At 45.3% G+C, this 15,104-nt stretch overlaps 1 protein-coding gene across 1 annotated transcript; it reads left to right on the forward strand.

The window, feature by feature from the left end:
• Positions 1 to 233: 233 nt before the first annotated feature.
• PIN1AT (peptidylprolyl cis/trans isomerase, NIMA-interacting 1) lies at positions 234 to 15,051 on the forward strand. Its single transcript, XM_086568894.1, has 2 exons — positions 234 to 934; positions 14,535 to 15,051. The coding sequence occupies exons 1-2, from the start codon at positions 565 to 567 to the stop codon at positions 14,657 to 14,659; spliced, it is 495 nt and encodes a 164-aa protein (XP_086425020.1). The 5' UTR covers positions 234 to 564; the 3' UTR covers positions 14,660 to 15,051.
• Positions 15,052 to 15,104: the final 53 nt, after the last annotated feature.

Genomic DNA, 15,104 nt, shown 5'->3' on the forward strand with positions numbered 1-15,104 from the left:
AACCTGTGAGAATTGAGAGCTAAACAACAACTAGAACAATGGTGGAAAACACTCTCTTCATCGAATACCAAAATAAATACTGTCCACCAAGACTATTATTAGTAATTTGGAACATTTTAATGTGAAAACCACGTTGAGTGCTCAATAAACCCCACTTACTCACTACAAACATCTAACAGTGTAGGGTTTTGACTTTAATAGCAACTTTCTAGGAGATTACCGATCTTAGAACTGCTCTCGTCGTCCGAGCACGCTAAGGTATACGTAGGCAAACGTTTTGGAAAAAACCTCGATATCATTATATTGCAAATCACGGACTAGGGCTCCTTTTTTCTAAGTACCTGCCTCTCCCCCTAGTAGGTGATTCTTTATTGCAAAATGAAGAAAAGAATATCCTAGATTCTCACGACCGTGCGGTTGACTGGTAAACAATGCATCAGATGTCGGTTGCAACAAAACAACTCTCCATCAACCACCACCATAACAAAACAACTCCTTACTATAAAAGAGCACCACCACTCCCCTCACAAAAAAAAACCCCAATCCAGGATAAATCAGTCATACATGATCACTGGCCATCAAAACCAAGAATCATCGAAAATAGATAATAAAAGAGACCGTAATAAACGCAAGAAAAGTAGTTCAATCCCATCCTCATCCAAAATAATAAAAAAGAAAACAAAAATGTCATCAACTAATAAGAATAATACTGAAAAAGTGAGAGCATCACATATATTAATAAAACACAGTGGATCAAGAAGGAAAGCTTCATGGAAAGATCCAGAAGGTACAATAATTAGTAATACTAGTAAACAAACTGCTGTTGAACAATTGAAAGCTTTGAAAGAAGATATTGTTTCTGGGAAGATTAAGTTTGAAGATGTCGCTACTCGCTACTCGGATTGTAGCTCTGCTAAACGCGGTGGAGATCTTGGTTAGTTTTTTTTTTTTTTTTGATTTTTATTGTTATGAATTTGTTTTAGTGTTTTTAAGTTAGTATATGATTTGATCTGAATTGGTAATTAGGGTTTTTACTATCTGGGTGAAGCTGTGTTAATTGTGGTGATGTTAACTAATACATAACTGTAGGTTTTGGTAGATCTAATATCTTAGTTAAATCAATATTGTGGTGCTACTTATTAGGGACAGATAAAGATATTACGATCCTTGATCTTTGTCAAGATTATGTGTGTGTGTGTTTATTTAAATGATGCTGTGTGTGATGGATCGAGATGGCAGAGTTGGGGAATAGTGTGTGTGTGTGTGTGTGGGGGGGTGGGGTGTTGTTAGAGTATCTGAGAAAGTCAAAGTAGGTGGAGGAGACAAGCCCTACACAAAGAAAAAGTAAATCAAGTAGGTAGACGTAATTGAGAAACAACATAATACCTCCATCTAGGAATCTTATGCTTGATGACAGCCCATCACTGCTAAGAATGTATGGTTTGATGATATTTTTTGGTTAACTTCAGTACTTCTAGTTGTGATAGAAAAGATTTGGATGATTGAATGTACGAATTAGATTCCGTGAATTTCTAGTCTTTCTGAGCTTTTGGTATTTGTTATTTAGGCTGTGTTTGGTTCACGGAAAAGTGAGGAAAATAAAATATATTCATAGAATTTGAAAACTCAGCAGTGTTTGGTAACCCAAGGAAAGTAAAAAAAATGGAAAACAGATTCTCTGAGCATGTACAATTGGATGAATCCAACTTTCTTTTAAATAAAAAGGAAGTTGTTTTCTTTTCTTCCTTCTCTCTTAATTAAGAAGAGCTAAACGATATTTGTACCTACCTTACTTGACTCAATCTTCCTACTTTACTTGATTCGATATTCTGCCATTAACGAGTTTTAGAGTTACAAAGAGAAAACAAAACTGAGAGATATTGGGGCTTTGGGGTTACGAGGGGTGATATGGAGTATGCAAACAGGAGTCCTTTTGAGGATTTTGATGATCCAGTAGTCTACCATACGAGATTCATAGAAATTGAATTCAGACAAAGTAAAATCCAAGAATGCAATTTCATCTTGATAAAGAAATATATGAACCAAACACAGCCTTAGAGTTTTGGAAATGAAAGGTTGCAGTGGCATTTACTTAGGCTAGAACTTTAAATTTATGCATGAAAACCACGTATATTAAACTTAGCTTTTTTATTGAGAAACTGATTCTTCAAAAATGTTGATTTTGCTTATTACCTTACGAAGTAGTGCAACAATTCTTTGAATATGGTGAAATATATTATTCTTTTAAAGATCATTGAATGATTTGCGGAATAATGTTGTAGGCTAAATCAGAAATATGTTGATCTTTCATCCAACCTTAGTGTTACAAGGTTATGACATTGGCATTTCGATAAAATTGTTGTTTTTGTACTATGTTGTATCCAATGTTGCACGGACGCGGACACAAACACGGTGACTCGACTATATCTTAAAAAAATAGGATGCGGATGCAGCCTAGTCGCGGAAATTAAATAATATATATATATATATATATATATATATATATATATATATATTTTTTTTTTTAACTAAACAGTATAAACTAATTCATATGTATTATAAATTCATGAGTATTAAGAATAAACATCCACAAAATTAAGTAAACATCGTATTCAATCAAACTTTAACAGCATTTCACATTTCTTAAATCTTAAAAACCAATAAAATCCACAAAGAAAAACAAAGTAATGAAAAAGCCTAAAAACGTACAGCTCAAAGTCTCAAAACAAAACTGACTTGATGACAAGTCAAACACTTCCTCAGTAAACTTACAAAAAAAGAGTAAAACGAAAAAGGGGCACAGTTGTTGTCACATTAGCAATCGTGAAAACATGGGGGGTCCGTATCTCCTTTACTTTGGTATGAGCTCGCCTTCTTCTACAACAGTTTCTTGTCAATGGAATCTAAAGCTCTCTTTGAATTACTACATCTAAACAACCTATTGATTCTCTATATTAAGATCAAGGAAGTGTAGCAAAAACTATAAAGAAAGATGAGAAGTTGTCTCCATATTAAGATGAAGACGCCTCTGATAAAGAAAGTGCAGCTTGAATGATTGTAAAAGGATGTTGGGGTCGGAAGAGAGATTGAGAATTCTTGATTTAGATCTGTTTTCTTTTTTTCTTTACTATTTAGACCGAGAATTCCAGGTTTACTTTTAGTCTGTTGTTGTTTGTTTTTGTATTTTTTTGTTGACTCCACATCCAACATGCGTCTTGACTTGCGTCCATTGCAGTTGACTGCATTTTGACCATGTTGACCGCGTCGGACACGCGTGATGATGGTCGTGATCCGTGTCCGGTCCGCGGACCGCGACACGCCTTTGGCGAAAAGGCGTCCGTGCATTAGAAGTTGTATCTCACAAAGTATTATGGGCAAGTAATGGGTATAAGGCTAGGTTACATTGACATGGGTAGGTGTGTTCGTATTGGACATGGATACGAATTGTCGAACACGGCAAAATATCAAAATTCAAGGTAAATTACATACAATATGTGTTTGATATGTGTCTGACATGGACACATGTAATCTAGGTATAAGGAGACACATCCTGAACGTGATCTCCACTGTTTAGTCACGCGTGAGAGACACACTTTGGTTAGATTGGAGAACTCTGTATGAATTAGTGGTAGGATATTAGTGGGTGCAATTGCCGTATTGCATAACAACAGAGCTGCGTGGTTCTGTATTACATAGACCCTTTACCTCAAAAACACAATTGGCCATGACAAGTGGGAGGATATAGTGATGCAAGTTATGTAATTACTTATTTTGCTGTTAATTTTGAATTACTTTTCCTTTGGCGTATTTCACAATATCACTTTTTTATTCATTCAGTAGCTCTATAGTTTCCATGTTCCTCTCATCCTCTCCCTCTCTCCATTTTCCACTTTTGGTACCATGGTTATGAACTTATGATAAACTTGTGCAAGGGTTATTGTAGATGTTCTAAGCCCAACTGTAGTGGTAGTATGAGGGCCCGAAGTATCAAAGGGAGGATCTTGGAAGTCGACGAAAGGTATCGAGCAGCCGCTGGCATCTTGGATCGATCTGCTAAGTCACATGGTTGCGAAGATTTGAAACCCTACACGGAGAGAAGGAGACCGCGAGATGGAGGGGACAGTGGAGGCCTGGATGGAGTAAGAAACCGGTATAAAGAGAAAAGGAAGAGAGGAAAAGAGGGAGGAGAAAAACGAAAGAAGAGGGGAGAGCGCCATCGAGAAAGAGGGGGAATAGTGCTTTAAGATTTAGTGAATAGTGACAAGAACAAGGTGTGGGTTGTAACATTTGGCCGCTTTGTGGGGAACGTGGAAATGGCACCAAAAGAAGGCAACTGACCTCGGAAGGTAAAGAGTCCTAGAAACAAATGCCGGCGGCGGAGGAGGAAGGGGAAGAGCGAGGGAGGAAGGGGAGAGAAGAAGCTCGGCTTATGCGGGAAGAGATTGAAAGGCCGAGGGAAGAAAATGAGGAGTCGAGAAGAGAGAGAGAGAGAGTAAGGAGGAGTTCGGGGAAGAGAGCGGGGGAGGAATCGGAGAACGAAAAAGCGCTAAGAGGAGGAGGAACGAGGGCCGACTCGGTGGACAACCCGGTGATTGATTAACGATGGAGCAAGTCCAACAAATGATAAACAACGACCGGAGGCTTAATCTTCCGCAAACGAAAGTTCAAACGGGCGCTGCCGGTCGGTGGTGGCGGGGGATCGAACCGCGAACCCGCCGGCGATGCGATATGGACTTCTGAGGTGCCAAAACGCTTCAATCAGCCAAGATTCGAGAGATACGACGGAACGGGAGACCCGGCAGATCACATCCATCACTTTCGGCAACAGATGCCTCTCTGGCAAGAGGCGAGGTACGATAGTCTGCGGTGTATGATGTTTCCGGCCAGTCTTAAAGGGGGGGCTTCCGACTGGTACTATCGGTTGCCGTCAAGGAGCATAACCAATTTTCAAGAGTTGGAGCAAGCATTTGTTGATCACTTTATACATCAGAAGAGGAGGGTGGTAGACATCGCGGCCTTATTTAATGTCAGACAAAGGTCCGCCGAATCAGTCAGGGAGTATCTATGTCGCTTCAAGACGGAAACACTTAAAGTGGAAAATTTGGATGAGAGGACGGCGGTAATAGCGTTCGAGAGGGTCACGACCGAGGGGGCGGATACATCGGTCTGTGGCGAAGAATGAGATTGCAACATTGCACGAAGCTATATCCGCGGGTAGAATATATCGATAATGAGGACACTATCGCGTATGACTCAAAGAGGGGAGCCAAGGCGATTCTGGCCGGTAGAAAAAAGGAAGGGAGCGCAGACGCATTGAGGGAGAAGACAGAGGAGGGGGAGAGGTACCGCGGTCACCATCATCACGGCCGGGAGGGAAGAGAAATGGCGCCAGTAGGGAGCGAGGAGAAAAAGCCATACCGCGAGGTGGAACAAGTGCCTTTTGGCGACCGCTGAAATGAGATAATCGCCGTTGATAAAAACGCGTCTTGCGATATGAAGCGGTCATAACATTTTCTCTCGCCGAAATGTCTAATAAGCCATACCGCGAATATCACCAGTGCACAATCATGGAACAAACGATTGCTATGCCTTAAAATGGTTGGTTCGAGATTAGTTGAGAAGAGTGATGAGGGAGTTCAGTGAATTAACCACAAAATAGGGAGCCGGTGCCCAACGCAGAAGAATATTGGGAACCATAAACGTTATCTTCAAATGGGGAAGACCGAGTCACAATGCCCACCAGATAAGGTCGAGGACCGCGAGCATTCAACAAGTCAATGAGTCCCACCGGGGCGAGATATCGACGACGCGGAGCTAACGAAATGGGAAGAGAGGATTGCATTCTCCAAAGCAGATCTCGAACCGCGGATACTCCACATGAAGATGTGCTAGTCATCACGGTAGCAATGGGTAATTATGTGGTAAAAAGTCCCGATTGACCGCGGCGTATGCTGGGATTTCTTTGTTCAAGCGGAGCTCTTGAGAGAGATGGGGATAGACCGGGCAACTAAGACCCCGCGACCGGTTTGTATGGGTTCAATGGGGCGTCCGCGAGCCCATGGGTGAACTTTTGCCACGGTAACAACAGTCCGGTGGCGGTGTTCTCGAGATTTATGGTGGTCGACTCCCATTCCCAATACAACGCGATCCTGGGAAGGAGATGGATACATGAGATGAGAGCGGTACCCTCGACCTATTATCAAGTCATACGCTTCCCTATCCCTACGGGAACATACGAGGTCTGCGGAGATCAGGTGGCCTCCAAGAACAGTCACCAAAACACAATTAAGAGGATGTCCCGCGAGTCGGGATGTAGACCGGTGAACCCTAGGAAGAGGTCGGCATAGCAATTACAGTGCAGGGCCGTGGAAGGGGCAGAAGAGGCCGTGATGGTTCCAAAGACTTTAGATGAAACAGAAATAGTGAACCTGGGAGAGGGCGGAGAGGAGAAGTTGACGTCGATTGGATCGAGGCTGACATGCGAATGGAAAGATAAGTTGGTGCAATGTTTGGTGGAGAACAAGGATCCGTGATTCGTGATTCGCATGTCATCGCCTACATATGAGGGAGGACGCGAAGCCAGTGAGACAGAAGATGAGGGGAATGAGAACTAAATACGCGGAAGAAATCCGGGAAGAGGTCAGAGATCATAAGAGAGGTGGAATTCACGGAGTGGCTGTCCAATATAGTCGCTGTTCCAAAGAAAAATGGAAAGGTGCGAATGTGTGTTGACTTCACCTGATGTAAACCCGAGTGTCCGGGCGACGCTTATCCCATGCCGCGAAAGTGGACGAATTGGTAGACGGACGGCAGATTCAACATATTCTCATTTATGGATGCGTCCATGGGGTACAACCAGGTTGCGATGTATGGACCTGATCAGGAGAAGACCTCATTCGTGGTGGAAGGAGGCACATACTGCTATACGAGGATGCCATTTGGGTTGAAGAATGCAGGGCTACGTTCCGGTTGGGAGAGAAAAATGTTTGAGGGCAAGATCCGGCGGGCATCGAGATATACATCGATGATATGGTGGAGAAAAACATGTCAGAACTAGAGTACCTGGAGGGGTTGAAGGAGACATTCCATATATTGCGGGTCCACAATTTGAAACTCAACCCAGAGAAATGCACATTTAGAGTCACCACAGGAAATTTCGGGTACATTGTGACACAAATGAAAATCGAGGCAAACCCCGAACGATAAGATCGCCGGTGGAGATCTTTGTCACCACGCATTGAATGAGAGGAACGAGGTGCGGTTGGCGAGGTAGAATCGCGGCTCAACAGATTCATCTCAAAGTCATCCGACAAATGTAGGCCGCTGTATCGACTGTTGAGGAACACCACGGATTTCAAATGGACAAATAGTCGCGAAGATGCATTCCGGGGGCTTAAGAGGTATCTAGAGGAAACACCGTTGTTGTCGCCCCGGGGGAGAAAATTATTTTTGTACACGGTGTCACGATTATCGCGATCGATTCGGTCCTCGTCCGGGTAGTGGATAAAGTAAAAAGATCAGTGTACTTCCAGAGCAAGACCTTATTAGACGCGGAGACTAGGTATAGTCGAGTAGAGAAGTACGCCCTGGCCTTGGTGTTCTCTCGCCTGTCAAGCCCCATTTCGCCCCACGCAAAGAATTGGTGGTAACTAACTTGCCCCTCGCTGCGCCGGGGGCTGAAAAATCGGGAGAATGCCGAAATGGGCCGTGATGCTTTAGTTCATATGAGATTCATGATCAAGTTAGGGATCGGGAGAGGCGCTCGAGGCAAAGGGCGAATTCTTGGCGGAGTTCCCTGCAGAGGATCCTACTTGGGGGGAGGAGATGGTTTTGGAGCCCGAGAGAGGAGGAGGGTGTTTGTCGATGGATCGGTAACGGATGCGAAGCAAATGAATAGCGCGTGGTAATCGGGTCACTCCGGAGAACAATAGGTTAGAGCAGACGATGAAATTGGGCTTGGCAGCATCAAATAACGAGACGGAATATGAAGCTGTGATCGCGGGCATGAGAATGGTAGTAGACCTGGGCGTGAAGGAACTCACCAGATAATTCACTCTCGATTTGGTGATATGCCGTGCAAATGGAGGGTTCGCGGCTAGATGTCTTAGAATGGCAAGGTATTTGGGAGTCCTGCGGGCTTGGGCCTCGAAGTTCGACCAAATCCGATTCATCCATCTGAACCGTGGGGAGAACCGCCACGCCGATACTCTGGCCTACGTGGCCGCCGCCATTCCAGGGTCTGAAGAAAGGACAATCGAGGTAAGGAAATTGAAGCGGTGAAATCGAAAAAGATTAGAGGTAATGATCACGGCGGAGGGAGATGATGGATGGATGGGACCTTTCAAGCAGTTCTTGGAAGGGGTTGATGTGACCGACCCTAGAGAAAGGCGGAGATTGGAGCAGGCGTCTCGGAGATACACACTGATTCGAGGAGAATTATATCGAAGGAACTTCAACGGCCTTTGTTGAAATGTTTGGGCCGGCTCAAGAGGTGCTTTCGAAATGGCATCGACGATGGAGATCGGGGAGCCATTCAGCGGGCCGGACAACGGTACACATGTTGTTAACACAAGGTTACTTTTGGCCGCACATGAAAAGAAACGCTGTGGAATTCGCCAGAAAGTGAGAAATGTCAAAGATTCTCTCAACTGATATGGGTCCCAGCAGAGCCGCTGCACTGTGTATCTAGCCCATGGCCATTTGCAATGTGGGCCCTCGACATAGTGGGGCCACTGCCAACGGCCAGAGGTAAGAGGAGGTTTCTGTTGGTCGCGACGGACTACTTTACAAAGTGGATCGAGGCCGTGCCTCTGCAATTGGTAAAGGAGGTCCAAATAATCAAGTTCTTGTGGGAGAATATTATTTGCCGTTTCGGGTTGCCGTATGCTATTATTGCAGATAATGGAACGCGGTTCACGGGATCAAGAGTTCAGAGCTTTCTGCAGGCCTATCATGTGAAGCAGGGATTCTCCGGCCTCATGCATAACCCCGGTGAGCGTGGGCAGCTTAATCCTCCAACAAGACCATACTAAACCATCTCAAGAGAAAACCGAGAGCAAGAAGGGGTCCCGGGCGGACGAAGCTCAATCATGTACTATGGGCATATCGACAACTCCGCGGACCACTACAATGGAGACCCCTTTTTCGTTAGCATATGGTGTGGAGGCCGTGGATACCAACGTAATCGGTGGCGGCGACCACTAGAACCTTTAGCCGCCGAGGATGGATCAAACCGGGGCATCCCGGCCGAGATATGAATCTAGTCAAGAAAGAAGAGACACCGCGTGCATCGACTAGAAGAGTACCATCGCCCAAATCCAACCAATCGGCGAGATAACAAGAAGGTGAAGCTAAGGAGCTTTAAGGTGGGAGACAAGGTACTTCGCGGGTGACCCCAACACCAAGAAAGTGAACGAGGGAAAGTTGGGTCCAACATGGGAGGGGCCTTATGTGGTGGTTGAGGTGGGAGGATCGGGGCACCTACAAAGTCATGGACCTTGAAGGGAAAACGGTTGAAAACCGTGGAATGTAAGGTCGCTAAAAAATTTCATGAGTAAATGTAATGGGAGTGGTCAGAACCGCATGAGCTAGTTGTACATATATAAAACCTTAGCACTTTTGAGATGAGTAATGTCGCATGAATTTTTACTGCCTTCAGAGTAAAGGGAATGGGAGGGGGGAGCCTTCCGAGGACGAGAGGTCTAAAACTTCGGTCGGGGCAAAAGAGTTGTCCACGACGGGTCGCGAGATCTCACTCGAAATGGCGGAGGAGTCGCCTTTATTAAGATATGAGATGCCGGCAAGAGGAAGCGAAGAGGCTTCCCTCGCCGCGACAAGGTCCGACATGTGTGTGAGGAAGGGCGGGCCCCGACCTTAACATGGGGCGATGGAGCGAAAGTGCTCCCACCAAACAGTGAAGACGATGATAGAGGTTTACTATTGCTAAAGTCACGCAGTATCGGGCAAACGACAAGAGCACTTGGAATTCACAAAGACAAAATATAAGATAAATACCACAATCAGTTATCCTCAACTAGAGGGAGTAAAAATGAAACGAAATGTATCGGAAGTACTACAAATTGCAACAAAAGAAGCCCGCCGGGCACAAAACGAGCCATTTCAAGCAAAACGCGACTTAAGTATTTTCATGGATCATCGACTTCGGCGGCTTCCTCGATGGCGGCATCCGAATAAGCGTCTATCACCCGACCACTAAGACAAATGGGCGCCCCATCGACCACCGGGAGCGGATGCCTGGAGGTGGTACAAAGAACCCTCTGGAAGGGGGGCGTGGCCGGGCTTCGGAAGAAGCCGTCCTTCTTTGATAAGCCGCTCATGCTCCTCCTTGATCTTCTTGGCCACTCTCTTGTCCGCCTGGGCACCTGGCGATCCCGAGTTCGGCCATGTCGGTGTCGTCTTTGCTTATGGAGGGTCATTTTTCAGCCCGTGCTTCTCGAGAGGAGGCCCGAGCGCGGTATGCCGAAGCTAGGAGGGTTTTCCGCCGATTACTTAAGGCGGTCATTAACCTTATCCATGTAAGCGAGGTGGGCGCCCTCCAGCCTTCAAACTTTGTCCCGCGGCTCCGAAGCTTCTAAGTCCGGCGCGTTCTTTTTGCTCCAGGCGCAACGCCACCATCCAACCGGTCGATCCCGCCCTTTGCACCAAAAGGCCTCGATCATATAAGAGATGTCCAAGCTCATCCGAAAAGAAGTAATCAGAAGTTAGAGTATTCGAGAGGGAGGAAGGGAAAGACACCCAAGACGGGCGAGAGAGTACTTTCTCCCAACCGGTGTAAAAGGAGGTCCGGTGAGAGTCAAACGTTCCCGTCGGATATGCCATGTCTCTAGGAAGATGAGACCCGTAGAACGAGAGAAGAGGCCACCACGGCGGCGTTGTCCAAGGCGAATCGCGGATGTTGAGAGTGCGGTTTCAACCTTGAAGGTGGGGCGAAAGTAGGAATGGGCTCGCCCCTCTTTTCGGGCGGGGCCACCTCGCTTCCGGCCGCCGGCACGAGGGGAGCAAAGAGGGTGGTCGATGGACCACGGGCCTGGGAGGAGAGGATTGAGCCGCGGGCCGTAGACAACAACGGAGACTTCCTCATCATCCGAAGTCATCATCGAAGAGCTTACGCCAGGTGGGCCCATGTCGGGATGGGGAGAAGTTGTGGAGAGCGAATGAGGAGAAGAGTATTGGTCTTCCCAAGTGGTCGGGACCGTAAGGGGTGAGGGTCAACGGAATGAGGTGGAGAAGCGGAGGATGAAGGTGGGGACAATGGACCGGTCTCCGTGGCGGGGAAACTTTCTTGGGGTGGCGCTTCTTCGGGAGGGGGTGTATCCCGGGCTTTCTCTTTTAGGCGCGGGGCGATAAAAGGGAAACAATATTTTCCAATAAGCTTCAACCGAGGATCGGAAAGGAGGGGAGTGGCGGTGACGGGATCAATCCCTAGTACCGCTGGATTGTAATCCGCCCCAGTCGCGAATCTTCCGAAAGGTGGTGGAAAAGAAATTATCGTAGGTCGCGACTTCGAACCGGACGCCAACCTCAGTAAAAGAAAACGGTCAAGTCAGCAGGGGGAACAAAAGACCTACACCGAGGGAATTAGTAGAGAGGCAGACTCACTGCTGGGGAGAAAAGCCAGGTGATTAAGGTTCAAGTCGGGAGGAAGATCCGCGGAGAGGAAGTTCCCAGAGATGTAAAGAGGGTAATGGTGCCACAACTTGTCCGAGGTGACACGGAGTATAAAGTGCTATTTTCTAGGTCGAACGCAGAAAGAGTGATATCCCACGCTGATATCCTTGGTGCTCTTTTTTATGTAAAAATGAGCAGTCATGTCGCGGACTGTTATTTTGGGGACTTCGGACCGGTTGTAGTGGTTTGCGGCATACATAACCCTCCAGAAATTGCTGATGCCTTGGCAAGGAGGGATGTTGAAGTGATTGCACACCTCGATGTCAAGATCGGGTGAGGGGCAAACGGAGGCCGGCTACAATCCGCCTCTACCGTGGCAACTAGACGTTCCGGCTTTGTAGGGAACCAAGTGGGGGGTAGTAGGTTAAAGGCGGGACATGCTCTAAGATGACGCCGGCCACAGTATGCCGTAAGTCATTTTAACAACTTCGAGATTAGGTCCGCTGGCCGCGGGGGGGGTGGCGAAGGGCAAAGGGCTTCAGTGAGGTGGAAGGATCCCCGATCCGGCTCGGGGGGGGGGAGGCGACACCGGGGACGGGGGAGGATGAGGTGTCGGATCTGGAAGCCGACATCGAGGTCAGGGAAGAAGTCACACAGTCAAGACAGGTTGGAGAGAGGAGAAACCGAACAGTCTCAAACTCAAGAGAGAAACACGCAATATAGCAATAAATGGATTAAAGAGGAAAAGGGACCAACCTGAGGGAAGGGGGGAGCAGCAGGAACAAAACCCTCAAAGAAAAACAGAAGAACAACGCCGCGGACCGAGTAGTTAACCGGGGGGAAGAGTAGAGAGAGAGGGAGAGCAACTGGGAAGAAAATGAAAGACTGAATGGAGGAGAGAAAGAATCGAGCGGGCTTTTTATAAGAGGAAGGGGCAAAAGAGTAATTGGAGGGGGCTGAAATCGAGGCGACACTAAAAGGGATCAGTCAGGGTGTGACGCGTGGATGCGCGAGAAATGAGGGGGCACAAGTTATAATTGCGATGGGACTCGTGAGTCCAATCTTTGGGGACCGCGGATGGAAACGTGACGTTGTGGACTCTCGACTCCCCGATCACCAAATGGTCGCGGACTTGAGAGGGGGCATCTGTAGTGGTAGTATGGGGGCCCGAAGTATCAAAGGGAGGATGCGCCCGAGTCGACGAAAGGTATCGAGCCGCGGCGTACTGGATCAGTGCTAAGTCACATGGTCGCAGTACGGAAACCCTACACGCGGAGAGAAGGAGACCGCGAGATGGAGGGACAGGTGGAGGGCCTGGATGGAGTAAGAAACCGGTATAAAGAGAAAGAGGAAGAGAGGAAAGAGGGAGGAGAAAAACAGAAGAAGAGGGGGAGAGCGGCCATCAGAGAAGAGAGGGGGAATAGTGCTTTAAGATTTAGTGAATAGTGACAGTAACAAGGTGTGGGTTGTAACACCAACGACATTGCATGTACTGTTCCACAACCATGCATATAGCACTATCACACCATCTCATTTAGAAGATTTACTTTTACGTGTAATTGCTAAGATTATGGATATTATGATTGATATTTTATTTTTTCAACATTATTCTGATATTAACTCCATTAAGATTCTGGATTTATTAAAATTATTTATACCATCTACACAAACTTAGATCTTTGTAAGAAATTAACAACAACAAAAGTTTGTCACTGATAGTAAAAAATGACAGAATTGAACACATAATACCTTTGTAAGAAAAGAACAAAAATTCATGCAAAAAGAAAGCCAAATCAATTCTTTCGCATGCAATCAGTGAAGTTGGTCAATCGTAGAAAACATTGGTTTAAGTTGGTGTAAAACTTTAGCGGGTGGGCATCCACCATAAGCCGAAATTATCTCTAGGAGTCTAGGAAGTATTATAATTATAGATCTGCAGCAGTTTCAGGGATTTCTAGTGTAGAATCATTGTCCCATTTAGTATAAGGACCAAACTTGTATCTGCAAGCCTCTTGGTTATAGAAACTTTAGTGGAGGATGGTCACCTGATCCTCCACGAAAACGACTTTGCCCATGGAAGCTTTCATCAAAGTTTTTGATCATTCTACATTTTGGGGACTGATTTTGGTATGACAAGAAACAGATCAGGTTGGCATAGACCATTGAGCTAAAGGTCTATACACACCTACTTTGCCTCCATTTGTGATAGGAGACATGTTCTTTCTGAAAAGTCTGCTCGTGGTTGCTACTTTCAAAGCGATGGAATAGATAACCTCACTATGTGCATAGGAGATGCAACAAAACTGTATCTTTATGGAGTTTATCTTTGAAATAAATTATTTTCATTATCTGTAGTTAATCTGGCATGAAATTAGTTGGGGGTGCTGACTTATTTGGCTGGAGGACTATCAATTTCAAACTTTGATGCTGTTAGATTCAATAACCTGATGCAGTGATGCAGTTTCTTTGTGTTTAAACCGTAGAGAATACATGTGACTGCAAGCTTGGAAATGTGAACTAGCAGAGTAGCAATGCAAGTTCTACAATTAGAACTATAATTCTACAATTAGAATTATAGTAAAGGTTTATAGGCTCGTTGTCATAATGCAGTGTCAAGCAAATGGTGAAAATTTTGTGGTCTTCTTTGTTATAGTTGTGTGTGAATTTTTTTTGGATCAGGTTATTCTCTTGTCGCTTTTAAGCAATTCAACATTAAACTACTTGCTTGCTACAAAAATCACACATGAGATGTTTTTAAAAGGCAAAAACAATGATGCTAATACGTATTTTCAACTTCTTTAATTGGTGAATACATGAGACATGCTTAAATTCTTTGGTGTTGTTATCCAGATTCCTAAAAGCCTCAGATTCCACTCACATCTTTTTCTTGTGATTCTTGCACTCAGGTCCTTTCGGCCGTGGTCAGATGCAGCAGCCATTTGAGGAAGCAACATATGCTCTGAAGGTTGGCGAGATTAGCGACATTGTGGATACTGATAGTGGGGTCCATATTATCGTGAGAACAGCTTAATTGTTGTCGGAGAACAGTTAAAGAATGATTCCATGCTAGTGCATAATACTCTTTTGAACTATTTTTTGAAATGGTATTTGCTTCTTCATTTTAGGGCAATGGAGCCCTCCTCTTATGACGGACATTGCCATCCTTTCACACTGGATGTATTGATTGTATTCAAGACAATATTTTGTGCACCTATGTTGGGAAGTTCAGAAACATTTGCTTTTGAAGTGTTCTGAATTATGTTGCTCATTATGGTGTTTGTTAAATGTTTGGAAGTGACAGATTTAATGTTCTCAGACTGGAGTTTATGTATGTAATCAGAATAAGGAATTGACTGTGGGAAACTCTTGGAATTATTATGTCCATCTTTACCCAAGTAATTCCGAGATTTTATTTCAAGACAATCTCGTGTTATTCCCAATATGATTAAAATGTCTGAAACCATCACCAAGAAATA

Source organism: Coptis chinensis, chromosome 6, assembly GCF_015680905.1.
Source record: "Coptis chinensis isolate HL-2020 chromosome 6, ASM1568090v1, whole genome shotgun sequence".
NCBI classification, from domain to species: domain Eukaryota; kingdom Viridiplantae; phylum Streptophyta; class Magnoliopsida; order Ranunculales; family Ranunculaceae; genus Coptis; species Coptis chinensis.